The 18,297-nt window shown below is 38.0% G+C and overlaps 1 protein-coding gene across 7 annotated transcripts in view; it reads left to right on the top strand.

Annotated features, from left to right (window-relative positions):
* Positions 1 to 7,144: 7,144 nt before the first annotated feature.
* Ptprc (protein tyrosine phosphatase receptor type C) overlaps positions 7,145 to 18,297 on the top strand; it is a 103,562-nt gene continuing 92,409 nt past the window's right edge. For 6 of the 7 annotated variants that reach the window (XM_076941280.1, XM_076941281.1, XM_076941279.1 and 3 more), the window contains exons 1-2: positions 7,522 to 7,643; positions 7,725 to 7,836. In XM_076941280.1, the coding sequence (XP_076797395.1) occupies positions 7,764 to 7,836 (73 nt within the window). In that variant the 5' untranslated portion in view covers positions 7,522 to 7,643; positions 7,725 to 7,763. Of the gene's footprint in view, positions 7,258 to 7,521; positions 7,644 to 7,724; positions 7,837 to 18,297 lie in introns of those variants that run through there. The other variant, XM_076941275.1, reaches the window with a different exon arrangement.

The raw sequence follows: 18,297 nt of genomic DNA, 5'->3' as shown, positions 1-18,297 counted from the left end.
TTTGTTAATGAGATCTAGCCTCAGTCTTTGGTGATCTGATATTATCCATGAAACTATTTCAGTCTTCTTGTATCAACCTGTTGAGGCTTGTTTTGTGTCTGATTATATGGTCAGTTTAGGGGAAGGTACCATGAGGTGCTGAAAAGAAGGTATATCATTAGTTTTTGGATGAAATGTTCTCTATCTATCTATCTATCTATCTATCTATCTATCTATCTATTCTAATTTGTTTCATAACTTCTGTTAGTTTCAGTGTGTCTCTGTTTAGTTTCTGTTTCATTTACTTGTTCATTGGTGAGAGTGGGATGTTGAAGATTCCTGCTATTATTGTGTGAGCTTCAATGTGTTTTTGAGTTTTAGTAAAGTTTCTTTCAGGAATAGGAGTGCCCTTGAATTTGGGGCATGGATTCAGAATTGGGACTTTATCTTGGTGGATTTTTCCCTTGATGAGTATAAAGTGTCCTTCCCCAGCTCTTTTGATATTTTGTGGTTGAAAGTATTTTATTGGATATTAGAATGGCTACTCCAGCTTGTTTCTTTGGACCATTTATTTAGTAAACTTTTTTCTAGCCTTTTACTCTGAAATTGTGTCTGCCTTTGTCACTGAAGTGCATTTCTTGTATGCAGAAAATTGCTGGATCCTGTTTACATATCCAGTCTGTTAGTTTATGTCTTATTATTGGAGAATTGAGTTCATTAATTTTGAGAGATATTAAAGACCAGTGTTGTGTTAGTTCCTGCTGTGTTTGTTGTTCCATATGGTATTATATGTGTATGTTTTTCTTTTTTGGGGTTTGTTGTGAAATGTTTAATTTTTTGTGTTTTCTTGGGTGTAGTTTCCCTCCTTATGTTGGACATTTTGTTCTAGTATCATCTGCAGGGATGGATTAGTGAAAAGATATTGTTTAAATTTGGTTTTCTCATGGAATATCTTGATTTCTCCATCTATGAAGATTGAGAGTTTTGCTGGATGTAGTATTCTGGGCTGGCATTTGTGTTGTCTTAGGGTCTGGATGACATCTGTCTAGGATCTTCTGGCTTTTAGAGTGTCTGTTGAGAAATCTGGTATAATTCTGATAGATCTGTCTTTATATGTTTCTTGGTCTTTATACCTTACTGCTTTTAATATTTTTCTTTGTTCTGTGCATTTAGTGTATTGATTATTATATGATGAGAGGATTTTCTTTTCATGTTCAATATATTCGGTGTTCTGTATCCTTCTTGTATATTTATGGCCATCCCTTTCTTCAGGTTTAGACGTTTTTTTTCTATAATTTTGTTGAAGATGTTTTCTGGTCCTTGAAATGGGAATCTTTACTCTCTTCTATTCCTGTTGTTTTGGGGTTTGTTCTATTCATTGTGTCCAGAATTTACTGGATGTTTTGGCTGAGGAGCTTTTCAGACTCTGTATTTTCTTTGACTGTTGTATCAATATCTTCTATGGTATCTTCTATGCCTGAGAATCTCTCTTCTATCTCTTGTATTCTGTTGGTGATGATTCCTTCTGTAGCTCTTGGTCTCTTTTGTAGGTTTTCCATCTCCAGAGTTGCCTCCATTTGTGATTTGTTTGTTTGTTTGTTTCCATTTCTATTTTTAGGTCTTGGACCTAATTTTTTTTCAGTCTGTTCACCTGTTTGATTGTGTTTTCCTGTATTTCTTTAAGTGAATTATTTATATCCCCCTTAAAGGCCTCTATCATCTTCATGAGAATGGGATTTTAGGTCAGAATCTTCCTTTTCTGGTATGTTAGGGTATCTAGGGCTTTCTGTGATGGGAAGACTAGGTTCTAATTGTGCCAAATTACATTGGCTTCTGTTGTTTATCTTCTTGTGCTTGCCTCTTGCCATCTGGTTATCTCTGGTGTTAACTGGCCTGGTGAAGCTCCTCAACAGTTGACTGCTCTGTGACTTAGTGACCTATTTCTTGGCCTTGGGTGGTTTCTTAGTCATTGTTCTATTGTTGAGAAGAGACAGCATGACTATGGCAACTCTTAGAAAGTGTTCAACTGGGGCTTGTTTACAGTTTCAGACGTTGAGTTCATTATTACCTTCACAGGGAACATGGAGACATTCAAGTGTGGAGAAGTAGTTGAGAGCTTCATCTTGATCTGTAGTCCCAGGGAGAGATTCTAGGCTTAGCATGGTTTTTGAAACCTCAAAGCCCACCCCCAGTTACTCACTTCCTCCAACAAGGCTACACCTCCTAATTCTTCTCACAGAGTGCCACTCCCTGATGACTAAGCACTCAAATACTCAAACCAATGGGAACTAAACCATTCTTATTCAAACAACCACAGGTGGGCATCCGTTGTCACCCCCTCCAAACCTCGGGGGTCACTGCTGAAGAGGGAGCAGAAAGAAGTACAAGAAAGAGGGAGTGGTGGAGTGTATTGTAACAGTTTGCTCTGAAATCTACACATTTCAACCAGCAGGGATGCTCCCTAAGCGGTAAGGTAAACAACTCAAAATAGTTTTAGGAGGTCTCTGAAAATAACCAGATTGACTAAGATCTACACCCCCCCCCCAAGAGTGCACAAGCCAATCAGCAAAGAAGACTCTGAGACAGGTGTACTTTCTGGAAAATGTTTAGATGGGAATCATTTAGTAAGAGCACTCTCTATCCTGTTGAGCTCTCTGCTGGGCTGTGCAATATGTTCCTGGTTCCCCGCTTTTGTGAGCTGTCAGCCATGCTGATTTGGGCTTTGGTGATATAACTGTCATTGAGTCATTTCTGCTCCTGCAAGTAACTTTTTCAAATACATTGGTTCACAAAGTTGAACTTTGGTGGTATTCATACTATGATCTAATTGGGGGGATCCATATATGAGTTGAATAGATGTTTGTTGTTGTTAGGATTCTGTCTAAGCTCCACCTCCCCAGTTACCTGGCAACAGCCAGGTATGCTCCTCCCCACAGTTACCTGGCAATCGCCAGGTAGGCCTGATCCACTATAAAAGGGGCTGCTTGCCCCCTCCTCAGTCTCTTCCTCTTCCTCTCTTACTCTTATCCTCTTACTCTATTAACCTCTCTCTCTCTCTCTCTCTTACCCTTGCTACCCCCTCCCCCACCTTCCTCTCTCTCCACGTGGTCATGGCGGGCCTCCACTTCTCTTCTCTCTTATCTCTTCCACCTTCCTCTCCCCACCTTTGCCCTATCCCCTGAATAAACCTCCTCCCCCTTGGAACCGTGTGGTCTGGAGTGGTCTGTTCTGAGCTGCTGTGGTCGGACTTCTTAAAACAACTAGCATTGGGGAAATCATCACTAACTCAATTTCCCATACAATTGTAATAAAAACCCCAAAAGTTACAAATGGAATCAATATGTTACACAAATCAGATTCATTAGGCACCTTCCCTGCCAGAATAAGCTATCAAAGCTAATTCCTTCTCTGACACAGTAGAGTCAAGCTTCAAAAAAAGATTCCCAGAAAGCTTTTTCTAGTAGCTGATGGGAGTAGATACAAAGACCAACAGACAAACATAACGTGGAACTAGGGGATCCCCAAGGAATGGGGTCAAAGTAGGGCTGTAAGAGCCAGAGGAGCCGAGGACACCAGGAGAACATTGCTGACAATCAAATAAACTGGCAGGGCTCATAGAGCTCAAAGAGACTGAAGTGGCAATTATTGAGCCTGCATGTGTCTACTGTATGTCCTCTGCATATATACTGTGGTTGTTTAGCTTAGAGTTTTTGTGGGGCTCCTAAGTGAGGGATTATGAGAAGTATTTGATTCTTTTGCCTGCTCTTAGAACCATTTTCCTCCTACCTACTTGCCTCTTGTAGCCTTGATCTGAGGATCAAGCCTTGGTGCATCTTGTTATGCTGAGTTTGGTCAATATCCTTGAGAGGCTTGCTTTTTTCTGAAGGGATATGAAGAAGCAGTGGATCTTAAGAAGATGAGAAATGGGAGTGAGGGAGGCTGGGAGGCCTTGACGGACAGAGAAAAGATTTGTATGGAAGAAGAACACATTAAAAATGAATAAATAAAAAACAACACTCTCAGACAAGACCAGCTGCCTGGTAAAAGCAGGAACCAGGAGAGGAGGCTTAGATCAACAAACGCACCTGGAAAGGACACTGTTGAGCTGCCTGAAGGTTGTGTAGTATGCTCCAGGTTTTAAGATTTGTGAGCTGTCACCCATTCTGGAGTGGGCTTTGGTGATGAAGCTCTCTTTGAGTCATTTTTTTTCTCCTGTAAGTAACCCTAATAAAACTCACAAATTTGGACTTTGTTGGTATCTGTACTTTGATCTGTGGTGAGATCCCTATCTTGATTGATTAGATATGTGTGTTGGGTCTCTCCAGGGGGAAAAAAAATGTCATATAACACATGAGTATAGTCTCCCTATTCTTTTTAGGAGACAGTCTCACAGTGGATGTCTTGGTCCTCTGTCTCTTACAATTTCTCTGCCCCTCTTCTGAGATATTGTATCTATTGGGCCTGGGATCCCCACAATCAGTTGATCTCTGCACTATGACCAGTTGATACTATATAATGGTTTTTACTTTTTACAAAAAGAAGCTTTCCTAATGTGTGTGTGTGTGGGGGGGTAAGAGGCACATTTATCTATAGGTAGAAGAATACATTTTTAGAATTCAGGAGCTACGACTTCTATTGCTATAGGAAAGTGGAAGTAATCGGTTCTCCTCTGAGAGCTATGACCTTTCTTACCCTAGGTGGTTAACAAGGTTCCTAGTATGATATATAATTTCCTTCCTGTTGAATGGGCTTTAAGTCCAGTTAGACTGTTGCTGATACCATCAGATATGAGTGCCACTATTGTACCTTTAGGGATATCATGACACGGTGCTCATTAGTGTGGTTCATATATTCCACAGCTGGCTAGTCAGGTCTATTTATTATTTCCCTCCCTAGGCAGATGGTAAAAGCTAGTCTACAGGAAGGAAGCTTTCAGATTGGATCTAGCTTTTCAGATTAGATCTGAGCCCTGTGTACAAAGTGTATGGTACCTTTGGCAATCAGGGTACTTTCAGCCTCTGGGATACAACCAAAGGTCCCAGCAATACATATCCTGTATTATTTTAAGAGTCACATGGACTACCCTGACCAACTGAAATGGAAGGTTCTTCTGTCTTGTACTGAAGGTTTTGTCAGATAGTCTATGGGTCTTGTGGAGACAACTGTCAACCAAAATGTCATAGCTTATATATACTATTTATACTTTGGGAAAAGTACAAAATAATACAATTCCTTTAGAATTTTATTACTTGGTGTTTAAGCTGTAAGGTTATTTCCATGCACACAAAGGAGAATGTGCAAGCCTGACCCTGTAGCTCCTCGAAATCAAAGTAAGAGGAAAGCAAGAAAGTTTTAAGTATCAAAAACATATCTGTAGGGAGCTGTGGAGATGGTTCAGTGGGAAAAGTGTTTGCTTGTACAAGCATGAGAACCTGAGTTTGAATCACCAAAACCCATGTAAAAGTGACTGTGTATGTGTGTAACCCCAATCCTGGGGGCTCAGAGACAAGGGTCACTGGCCACACCGTCTACCCTAAATGCTGAACACAGCTTCAATGAGAGAGCCAGACTCAAAACTTATGTGTACAGTGATAGAAGAAGACACCCAACATTAACTTTTTGCCTTCACATGTCCACAGATGGATGAACACATGTACAACATACATACACACACACACACACTTATGAAAAGACAAAACCCTCTGGTATTTTCTAATTAGTGATTATACTCACTGTGGGGGCTCTGCCTACCTACTTGTCTCCCACACATTATCTCCATATTTCAAACACTAAGGTAGGTACGTGTGTGTTCTTTTGTTTTTAAACGCAAGTAGATAGCAAAATAGTGCTAGATCCATTTAATTGTACTCTTGAATTCATATGGACCTTAAAAAAAAATTGTTCTTATTGGCACAGTCACTAAGAATACCATCATTCATTCAGTCCTCATCCGATGCTTCTTTTGCAGTAGATGGAGACTATTCTAGGAAGCCACAACCAAATACAGAGACTGACTGACCTTGAGGTGTCCAACTCCAATTGACACATCTGTAACACAAGTCGTAGGAAACTTACTTAAGGCTCAGAAAACTTCACAGAAGAGGGAGTGGAAGAGTGTAAAAGCCAGAGGACCAGGAAGTCTGCTGCAAGATAGTGTCTTAGGTATGCAGGAAGGGTACCCTCATGAAACCTCAATAATGGCTTGTTACCTTTGAGAGACCTGACTGGTGACAAATTCAGTTGACATGCTAAAGTTCATGGGGGAAATCTTAGAGGCTCCCACTGAAGATGAAATACTAAAGATAGTTAAGGACTGCTGAAGTTAACTTGTTTCTTTTGATCATAATACTTTCCCACCCCTCCACACACATCCCTGATCAATTTCACATGTATACTGTATTTGCATTATTTCCCCTGACTCCCTCTTTTCCCCAGAACTCCTCCTATGTCCATATACACAGCTCCATCTCAAATTCATGGCTGTTTATTCTTTAACTATTATTGCTACACACACACACACACACACCTACAAACACAAACATTCCTACACACTCACACACATATACACTCCTACACATACACCTCTATACACAAACACACATACATTCCTACATGCATACCTCTACACACACACACACACACACACACACACACACACACACACACACACTTGAAGGTACAACCTACTGAGATTGTTTAGTGGTGTGTGTGTGTGTGTGTATGTGTGTAGATGTGTATGTCTATGTCTATGTTTGTCTATGTGTGCTAAGGGCTAACTACCTGGTTACCTAAGGGCTAACTAATTAGGGAGCTCGCCATGGGAAAGTCTAATTCTCATTTTCAGCTTGGTTTTCATTGTTCTTCTTCCCTTGGTAAATAGCACAGAGCAACACCAAATGTAGAGGCACTCTTGTCTGGAAGCAGAATTCACTGAGGCACAAAGGAGATTCTCACTCCACTGCTCATGGAGATACCTGCATAAAACTAGATGAAACCACCAGCAGCAGCCCTGAAAAAACAAATTAGGAAGCTCTTTAAGGCCAGTGAAGGTAGTTTTGCATAGGAAAGCCACATAACTGAGAAACAGGCATGTCATTTGAGTCTGAGCTCCTTATGGTAAATAACAAGAGTTGGCAGACATAAGCAGATAGACAGTTGGTTTGGGTCACTTGGTTATCTTCAACGAACTTGAGAGCCTCGTACCAGCTTAGTCACTGTGTTCTCTTGCCAACCCCTATGTTGTTATACTCATGCGGAGTCTGGTTTGTCATATCTTGGGTAAGAAAATTATTGATGACTTGGGAGGGATGTATCATTTTTAAATAAAGCTTTCTCAAAAGGATATTAAAAAGGAGGCAATATTTATATAGTTTAAGACGGTTTTCCTTTAGAGGAAAATTGAGACAAACTGCTAACAGCATAATTACTTGAATTAAGGAAGTAAGAGGCCATTGCACTGACTTTGAACGACTTTTTTTTTTTTTTTTTTTTTTTTTTTTTTTTTTTTAACTTCCTGCAAAGAGGACCCTTTACAGTATTTTTGGAGAAGTTAGTAAAACTGAATCTGACATCACCATTTACCAGTGCATGTAGCTAGCAAGTGGTTTGTTCTTAGGGTAACAGAGAAGGAAACTTGCACCCCATCTGATAAGACAGGGTGCAAAGTATGCGTTCATTTCTTATAGTTTTGACTTAGCTTTACAGAGACAAACTTCGAGAGAGATAACCATTATTTTGCCTTCCAGGGAGACCCTATTTCTTAGGGACACAGCTGATCTCCAGATATGACCATGTATTTGTGGCTCAAGCTTCTGGCCTTTGGCTTTGCCCTTCTGGACACAGAAGTCTTTGTTTCAGGTAAGCACATTTATATTAATTTTTACTTCCTTGTATTTTGTTTATTTTGTGGCAAAGGCTAGTTTGAAATGGATATTTTAAAAAGTTGCCTGTGATGGATATTGAAAATAAGAAGATCTACTACTCCATGTTCAAGCTTGCTGTAGCTCAGAGAAACAAGGCCTACTGGAGAGCAGCATACACTGTTTTTGTTTAAAAGGCATAAAATTTTCTGGGGAAGATCACAGTTTAATAGGAAAGTTGCCTCTCTCTTTTTGCAAACCGTTCAGGGATGTTACTAAAGCAACTGATCTGGACCCGCATCTGCCACAGTTAAGAGGAATTGTTAAGTAAGTCAGTTTTTACTGCTTTTGATCAAAATATGAAGGATTTAAAATCATTAAGACAGCTTTGGTTGTGTGTAAGTCAGTTTCTTCCGATGAGGGCTTGTTTCCTCAAATGTTGATTATTAAAATATGGTTTTGAATGCTCGGCTACAGAAAGACTGAAAAGTGCATTAGGTGCTTTAAAAAAATGTTAACTCTCCATTGTCCTTCCCCAGAATGTTTTGAATTAATTATTTTATTTCTGTTGTAATGGTTCTTACAAGTTCTGCCGTGGAAATTCTAGTAGAGCCACCGCCCTTCCTGGGTGATGGGTACATAGCACAGCCTTGAAAATGTAGAAGGGTTACAATTTGTAAAATTCATACAAATGCTGTGTCAGGATAGGGTGACCAAGCAGGTACTGCTTACTGAAGTTCAAGGCCTTCTCACACTTCTAGTCTGGTCAATAAATATTTCTTGAGTAGTTTCAGTTTGAGACGGGGGTCTGGTTGATTATCAAGTAATAGATAGATGACATTTCTCCTTGTAGTGTTTAATCTAAGATACTTTTAAATAGGGAAAATAATTAAGCTTATCAGAACTCAATTTTATTTTTTCCGTTGTTTACTTCTCTCATTTCCCAAGAAATACTAGGTATTAAAATGGCTAATGTATGTTTTTCGTCATCTGTGGGCCTGGAAAAGAAGTGCAGCCTCAGATACTAGTTTACTGATGTTATCACAATAAGTTTGTTTTGCTTTTAAATTGGAAAGGTGGATTTAAAAAAATCCACTTAGGTAAGTTGTGAATTTTCTTGGATGGGGTTTCTGGCATATAGATGATTTTAAACAATACACATAGCCACAGAATCTTGACATAATGCACAACCTACTTCCCATGCCTTCAGCCCTCTATGATTTTTGTTATAATGTAAAGAGAATTATGGAGAAGAATTGAAGGTTGTGTGTATACATTTTATCACACATTGGCACATGTCTCCTCTAAGTCCTCCCATCCTCAGGGCAAGTTCCTGATTTTTTAAAAATGGGTGTGAAAGAACATTGAGGTACGCTCAGGTCATAGAGCACTCCTGAATTATAAATCAGGCTATTGATATTTTTTTTTTTTTTTTTTTTGCACAAGAAGCATCTTTGAATTCATCATAAAAATGTACATAAAGGGTTCTAGAAATCTTTAGATCAACTTTCCTAAATACTTTATTCTAAAATATAGATAGATTATTAATCAATATATAGATAATGGATAGGTGATAAATTGCTGACAGATAGAATGGTTTCATTAAAAACCACGTTTAATATAATTGCTCCCATCATACTGAGGATAAATATTTTTCTACAGGACGCTGATAATTTTCCTTAATGTGTGTACTTACTGTTGGAAACACACACACATAATCATTTGTATTTAAAAATGGTGTTTAGCATTTCAGGACACATTTTTATTTAGTGTTGAGAACTTATTAAGGCTTTACATTATGTACTTCATTAAGCAGCAAATAACTCAGGTCCTCCATGTTATTTTCATGTGATAAATTAATGCAGTATCTGCAGGAAATACACTTTCGGGGAGCTACTTTTTACTATATGCCTTAGGAAAATAAAGAAGTACAGTAAAACATTAATGAAGCATCCATGGAAAGCACACGCCACTCCAGCATTTTATTTAGCTTATGAAATCCACATGAGACCAAAGTCAAATTTAAGGTCTTCCTGGGTAGGCAACTGTGTTGCTGTATGCCTAATTTATAAGATGTCTCTGATCTTGCTGTTCTATGCCTCTTTGCCGGGACAGTTGGACTATGAATGCTTGTTTAAAAGTTACAACTAGTAAGTCTAGGGCATCATGATAGAATAGAGAGCACAGGCAGAGCTCAGATTTCCTACCTCTAGTAAAGTTTAACATCAGGCGTATCTACCATTCCATCACCTGATGGCTGAAAACGTTTAGTTGGGCCCTGAGCAGTGTGCACTGAGCTAGGTTCTGATCATAACAGTGAGGACTCATTTCCTGAGCACAATTCTTAATTTTTTCATCACCATTAAAATAATCTCAAGTAATAAATATGTATTTGGCCTTGCGCATCATCAAATTTTGATATAAATTATTTGTCCAATTTGATAAGCACTCCTATTAATGTTCTAAAAATAACAGGGGAGATAGGCTGTGAGGATGAGAACTTAGTACTTTAATTTTTTTTTTTAAACAGCTAACATGTTTTTTGTGACCCTTGTCATTGCTAGAATTTGAAAAGTACTTTGTTAGAGGAAAGCAAAGGTGGGTTTGAAATGAGGGGTCCCTCCGTCTTGCCCGACACTGAACACAGTTGAAGTGCAAGGTAGCTGCCTTCTCCATTCAATTTGGTGTCTTACCAACAGTGACAAGCAGTGAGTGCAGCAGGCACTCGTTTCTGCATTGTTCATGTGCACATGCATACCTACATGCAGTTTTGCAGACATCATGTGTATATGTAGTGCTTGGTTTACACATTACGGTCATCTGTTACGTCCGTGTCTGCTGGATCTCTACACACAGGCTTACCTGTTCACTCCCGAGGGTCTGTGGACACGTGTCCGTCGGCAGGTTCATTTTCCTTTGGTCTGGATTGATTCCCCCTCTGTGTTCCTGAGCTTATTCACACCTCCATACTACTCCTTCAGAAACTGGAAAGCCCCTTTCCTATGTGCACATGCTCCACAGACAGCTAAACAAACAAAACCAAAACCAAAAACCTGTTCCCATATCTCTGTTGAGACCACCTCAATTCTACGCCTCATTATCTTCTGTCTGCAGCTATGTGACTGTTTGAATCTCGTTCTTTCTTTCTATAACTGAAAGGATTAAAATGGCGGGGGGTGGGCACTCCTGAGATTTCCTCGTCAGCTATAATCTTCATTTTAAAAGGCCAGCACATATTCACTGTACACAATGGGAAACAGCAGTGCTGGTCTGACTTCCCCCTCCTCCCCTTCTCTTCCCACACTCCCCTTCGTGAACCGCCTTCCCTTCCCCTCCCTCCTATCTCCCACTCCCTTCCCCTGCCCTTCTCTTTCCTTCTCTCTCTTTTTTTCTTTTCTCCATGACTGATTCAAAGAGAACGAGTGAGATGTGGTTTCAACATCCAGTCCTCCTACGTCCCCCGGATCTCTAAGGTTCTCCATCAAAATCCTGTCTCCCTCTTTGACATTTTCTACCGCCTTTCCGAATCTGTCAAGGGTTATTTCAATTATTGTGGTGATGGTGGTGGTGGTGGTGGTGTGATGATGATGAAGATGAGAAAAAATGCATGTGTGTTTTTACTGTGTGTTTTTATTGCCTGTACTCCACATGGAAGCAGAAAATTTATTATATCTTTCTGAAATTTTGTATCTGAGTTTAAACCTGAGTTCTGGTGCTTTTATGGGTACCTAGCGGAACTCTTTCATAAAACTGTAGCTAATGGTGATGACAATAGAGGAAGAACAGAGGAGGAGATGAGAGAAGGGAGAAGAGGAGGAGGACGGGAAGGGGGAAACCTCCGAGTCCAGAAAGAGAAAAATGAGCAAACAAAAACTATCAAAAGGCAGATTGGGAGTGTGGAGACAGATATCTTGTCATGATTTATGTACATTTATTTTTAATTAATACGTTTACAGTTTGATTTTTTTGTTGTTGTTATTTACCTCTTTTATACCTATCTCATTTGGGGAGGGGAGATTCATATTCCTAACTTCATAAAAATTCATGGCTTGGGAGTATTTTCCTTAATTCTTCCTTGAAGGGGTTTTGCTAATGTCTTGGTGGAAGAGCTCAGATACAGAGTTGGGGCGGGGACCCAGGAAGACAAAGGAAAGCTCATGCAGCAGCTCTAACAGGTGGACCAGGGCAGACTTCGCAAGCACTGGTTTGGATGCTCGGTTGCTGGTCTTAGGCTCCCTTCAAAGGTGGGTGGAAGATTTTCCATCACCGCAAACAGTATTCTTTCTAGTCATCATACTATTAAATTATTTATACAGAAAGAAACTGAGATGGATGCCATTTCTGCCTAAGCCTAAGTTATTTATCTTTTACCATACTAGATTCCCAACCCCAGAGAGGTCGCCTGTCAGTGAAGGATCAGGCATGGCTTCTGCTCACACATAGATGGAAGTTTTTAGAGATGAGACAAAATAAAAAAAAATTAAGCATTTCAGATTATTCACTTAGCAACATCATATGATATCTATAAACATATAATATCCAAATATACAAAATAAAAATTACACTGGTTACTGAATTTTGTGTACATACCCTTAGCTAATATTTAGATTTTAAAACATCTCATTATTATTGAAAGACTTGAATGCATTCCTACGTATATGTTGATGAGTTACTTCAATTTCTATCTGTCAATAAACCCTTAGAGATGACAATTAGAAGCAGAAAATTACATGTTTGGGCACCACACAAAAAAGACAAAGAATAAACTGAGATAATATGTCTCCTCCCCTCTTATCAAGGACTACAACAAATGTATATAAAGCTGATGTGTGATTTAAAAAAAAAAGAATCTTCAGTTTCTAATCAGAGTTCCATCAACTGATTTCTTTGTGAAAGATAATAAACAAGATTTTCAATATTTTTTATTTAAGTTTTTATTTCAGAACAAGCTCAAACAGATGGGATTGGGTTTTCTGGTGCTTAGCTCTATAATATGTATAAAACATTTATTTCCTGTTCTTCCTAAAAAGAAAAGCAAAAATCTAAAGTAAAAAGATAATTCATTAACTAAATTGATCTTATGTGTAGGATAGTCATGATAAAAAATTATTTAAAAGGCAATAATATTCAAGTAAAATGATGATCATTCACATAAGAAAAAATAAAACTATTTCCCATATAAAAATGTATCAACTGCAAAAAAAAAAAAAAGTCCCCTCACATCAGTCCTTAAATCGGTGATCTTTCCCTACTGGATGGTACTGGATGGAAGGCAAGAGTTGAGAGTAACTCATTCCTTACCTCACATGTATTAGTTGGTCAGGGACCTGTATGGGAGGTCATTGATAAAGACAATTCTCTACAATTAACTAACACATTTTTTCTTCCTATTCAAGCAGTTTAGTGAATTGTATTTAAATAACAATTGTGCCAAGAAATGCCATCAGAATTACGGTGATAGAATAGGTTCATTGTATCTTAAGTGTCCGCACACAGAGAAAAACCCACAGTAACTTATCTTCTGATCAGAGAAATACTGGGCTGAAGAAGGTATGAAACAGAAGCCATTCCATATTGGGAGATGCCATTACACTTGGAGAAGGAAATATTTTGAAAATCTAACTATACAGATTTTTATTTTTGGACACTTTTCTTATGTGTAAAGTGTCATATAAGTGTTAAAAAGATAATATTCACTAAAATAACTTGAAAAAATATGCAGTATTTTCTGAACTTGTCAGTTATATCCGTGTGGTCCAGTGAAATCATAGTGTGTGTCTCTTTGACCCACTTCCCATTCAGTTGCTTTGAAAGTAGCAGAGAATGTTCAAATCATATAATCTTGGTAATACAGATGTTTTAACTTGATTTTTTTAATATAAAATGAATATTCCTTTAGATAATGCCAACACATTAGAGTTTTCTTTAAACTGTAGAGGAAATTCTCACTAGGTCAATTTAATTCCTAGGGCATTTTTTTTTTATAGCCTGTCTATCTCTACAACAATAAATATTTCCAGTTATATTTTCCTGAATAAGTATTCAACAGCATAACTTTCATTTAAACTTTACAATTGCCTGTATCTTTACATTCCTTGATCAATTTTATTTGGCTCAAATTGTGCCAGTTGCAGCTTGCACCTCTGGGGATTTTGCTTGGTGGCTTTTATTTTTCTAAGCATAATTTTGCTAAACAAGCAATAAATATACTTTTAAAATATTTTAGTTTTTTTTCTAACAAGAAACACTTTCTAAGGTTGATAAAAACCACTGTAAGTTTTTAAATTTCATTGTTGAGTTTCAGTAAGCATACAATACAATACAATACAATACAATACAATACAATACAATACAATACAATACAATACATTTTTTCCTTTTTTTTTTTTTTTTCAAGCTTGTCTGGGGGCAGTGTGAGCATTTTGAAGCATCTGGTTTTAGATTTTGGCCTTACTGCGAGGTGAGAGCTTCTACAGTCAGATTCATCTTGAGATTTTTTTTTTAAGAAGGAATTTTAATTATTTCTTAGGTAGCCAATGCGAACATCATTTTAAAGACTGGAGTCCTCTAGAATTAGTTTGATCAATGACTATGCATTTGCATAGTATTCTGATTAGCTTATGCACCTTGGTCTTGCTTCTTATTTTTCAGGGGAACAATGACTAAAGAACAGAGTGCTAGTATAAAATGATGGGTGGGAAGTATCTAAGCTTCCCACTGTGGCTCCTTGCATTTGTAAAAATGAAAGCAATTAGCATTGTGGTCTTTACAGAGCTTGAATCCCTCTACTCATCTGTAGCTTTATCTGTAGCCATGTTATTGTATAGTAAATTGGATTTTTCTAAGACCATTTTCCTGCTTCTCTACAGTTGGCCATGCTCCCTTCTCATCTGTGTGTATTTATTTTCCCCAAGTGAGCAAATTATAATTGCTTTTCAAAATTTAGCTCAACAGTCAACTCCCTAGAGCTGCTCCACCTCTCCACTACATTCTGTGCTATGAGCATTCTGTCTTGGAGGGAGGTCTCTCAGAGTGCTTCTCCTTTCTGGCTTCCCTTCTCCCCTACCCCTCTGTCTTAATTTCTACCATTTTCTTTCTGTACCCACAGAACCCCATATCTATCACTGGGTGCTTTTTTTTATTTACCAGTGTCAACTGCGTCCCAATGCTTGCCTTGTGAAGGGGTACTTGTGAAGGAGGACTGTGAATGTGATCCTGCCCTGTGTGTATAAAGAACTTCCCAATTCATATGAATAATTTGAACCCTGTCTTTTTATTGTTGTTGCTTATGCAAGGTACTCAGAGTGAAATTTTCTACATGATAAGAACATAAAGAAATAAAAAAATGCAGACTCTGGAATTATGATTCTTCTTCTTTTTATTGGAGGTTATTGTATAAAATCTTCTATTTTTTCTTAAGTAAACCATTATTGTTTTAGACAAATTGAGAAATGCAGAAATAAATAGACATGAAGAGTAGAATCTAGACAAGGTTTCCCAAAGAGAAGTTATAGATTATTGGCACTCGAGACCTAAAATATTCCTCAGTATCTCACTTAACCATGTCAGCTAAATCTGCTTACTCATTTATTTTGTGAATCTGATGAACAAGTATGTGGAGAGTGATTTCTTCATATAGCATCCAGGAATTCTATGCCTTTCATTGATCTACATAAAGTCTGTGATCTTCAATATACTGGCTAAGAGGAGATTTTAAGTCTTTTAAGTCTTTCCAGTTTTCCACCCCATACTCAAAAGTTTCTCTTCAAATACTAATGTATTTTACTGTATGTATGTATATACATATATATATACATATAATATATGTGTGTGTGTGTGCGGGTGTGTGTGTATTCACTTTTTAAGACATAATACTCAGAAACAAATAAACAAACAAACAAAACTGACTTCTAGTTTTTCAGGACACCAGTAGTACTATATTTTTAATTTTTTATTTTTTTCTGTAGATATTTCTGTGGAAGATGTTTAGAACTTCCAATGAACTGTGCAGATGGTTAGATATTTAATAGAAAAAAAGTGGTAGACACTACAAGGAGCTGGGAAATCACTGTAATTTGCTTTACTTGTGTGTTTTTTTTCTTCTGAGAAGAATATATATGGAGAAAAGTCTTAAACTAAAAATCTGTCTCTATTACCACACAAACAGCTCCTGACTTACTGTGAATTCCAGAGTAACATTCCAAAGTCATCAGCTAGTCACAAATTAAGGCTGAGTCAGGGAAAGGCTCTCATTTTAACCTTTGTTTATCTGTGTCTTTTTTTTTTTATTTTTGGTATATTTATTTTGTGTTAACTCAATCTTGTTAGTGTTCCAACTAGATAACCAGACTCTTTAGCAAAATCTAACTTACTAGAGATTGTGTTTCCATGATGAAAAGCACACACACACACACACACACACACACACAACCATCTTTGATTAATATCTATGTTCCACAAATGCCAATGCCACCCAAGTGGTACAAAAGTATTATGTTGAGAATTTAGAAGGTTGAGGAAGCACAGGATGGCATCTGTCTTAAGGTGGGTTATATGAGGAAAATAATGGATTTCCCCCAATTTAACTTGCTTTTGATATTACACAAAGTGGAAGGCATTGAATCATTTGCTCAAGTGTCTAATTCTTTTTTTGTTTTGAAGTGCAAGGGAAGTAACTTGACCTTTGCTAAACACTTTGAACATAGAGAACACACAATACTCTCATCTTGCTCCAGGAAGTACAGGCATCAGCACATCTTTCCACAGTCAGCCCAGAGCATAGCAGATGAATCCCACAGTGGCACTGCCCACATTTCCACTCTAGCAATATAGTTACTGATGGCTTAATACAATAAATATGGATGGCCAATCAGAAATGTTGACCCTTCTAACTTCTAAGGTAGGTGTTAACTTATGCCTTATGAATCTTGAATCAGTCTACTTTCCAATGACTTGGGTTTCTATGCTCTGAATTTTATGATGGGTCCTTTAGATAAGATCAAACATAATGGCTGAAAGAACATTTAGTGATGCCCAGGCTAGTCAGTTCAGAGTCTTGATTGTGCAACAGAGTGACACACACATGAATTGTAGATAAACAAATGAGACAGACTTTGGGACCTGAGCATGGTGACACAGAGTAGATGTTAGTAATGTCAGATTCAGTCATGTAATGATGAATCAGTCTTAAAATATTACCAAGATTCCTTTTTGGGTCTGTTGTCCAGAAATACTGTGGAAATTACTCATTAGAATCTCAATGTCTTCAGATGTGAAATGGAGATAGTAACAGGAAGCATAAATCTATTCACTGAATCAATTGCTTGCAGAGTCCGTTCTCTGTGTTGGAAATTGTTCAACAGAAGAAGAGGTTCTCTGTTTCCATGAAAAAAGGTGCTCATATGTGATCAAGAAGAAGTGATTGAGAAATACTCACATATTAGTAAGTTCTACAGAGACATATTAAACAGTATAATATGGAGAAAGGCCAGATTCAGGAGTGTATTTTTTTTAAGTGGAGGCATCAAGGAGGATGTTCAAGAGGACCAGTCATTGAACTACTTGTTGACTGCCATGGAGAAATATATGATGTGTTGAGAGTTTAGCCAGGGCAAAGGTCCTGTGGTTAAAGCAATGTGCTTAAAGCATAGAAAGGTCACGTGTGGTGGCATGGTGAGCAGGAAGATGAGCAGGAGACAAGTCTAGAATTCACCGTAAGCTGGCATGGTGGCTCATGCCTTTAATACAAGCACTCAGAAGGCAGAGGCAGGCAGATCTCTGTGAGTTTGAAGCCAGCCTGGTGTTTGCAATGAGTACCTGGACAGCCAGGGTTATATATTAAGACCCTGTCCCAAAAGAAAAGAGAACAAACAAAACAAAAAAAAATAGATTTCTCCATAATTATAGTGAGAAGATGCCATTTGGAATCTATAAAATGAGGACCATATAATCTTATTTCTGTGTTTAATACACTACCCTAGATACTGGAAAGAAACTGGGTTGAATGTAAATCAATCCTCACATATAAGAATTGGTGAATGGGGGAGTCAGGGTAGGGGAGTAGACACTAACATAGAATCAAGAACAATGGCTTCATGGAAGGTCCATGAGCATCATTGAAAATGATCCTGAAGAGGAGTGATGGGGAGATGAGACAGCATGTGAGGAGACACAGATGTATTTGTCTCACTTGAGTGTGAAAGACTTAGCACGGTGTGCAATGAATGATATATCACTTCAGTGCACATAAAAATCCAAAATCCTACCCTTTCTTGAAAAGTGAGATAGACAAGTGATTGTGATCCTCTCTGTAGTGTGTATGTTGCCTTCAATCACTCCTATAAAAAAGATAAAAATACCTTGTATTTAACACTCAGGTGGCTTGGAGCTTTGTTGTAAGATTGTTGCTCTTATTGTTTAAAAAGGTTGTTTCTAAAACAAATTTTAAATCTTCCTTTTT

The sequence above is a fragment of the Arvicanthis niloticus genome, chromosome 10, assembly GCF_011762505.2.
Source record: "Arvicanthis niloticus isolate mArvNil1 chromosome 10, mArvNil1.pat.X, whole genome shotgun sequence".
Classification (NCBI taxonomy): Eukaryota; Metazoa; Chordata; class Mammalia; order Rodentia; family Muridae; genus Arvicanthis; species Arvicanthis niloticus.
Note: the sequence above shows the minus strand (reverse complement) of the source record. Positions and strands in the feature narration are given on the sequence as shown.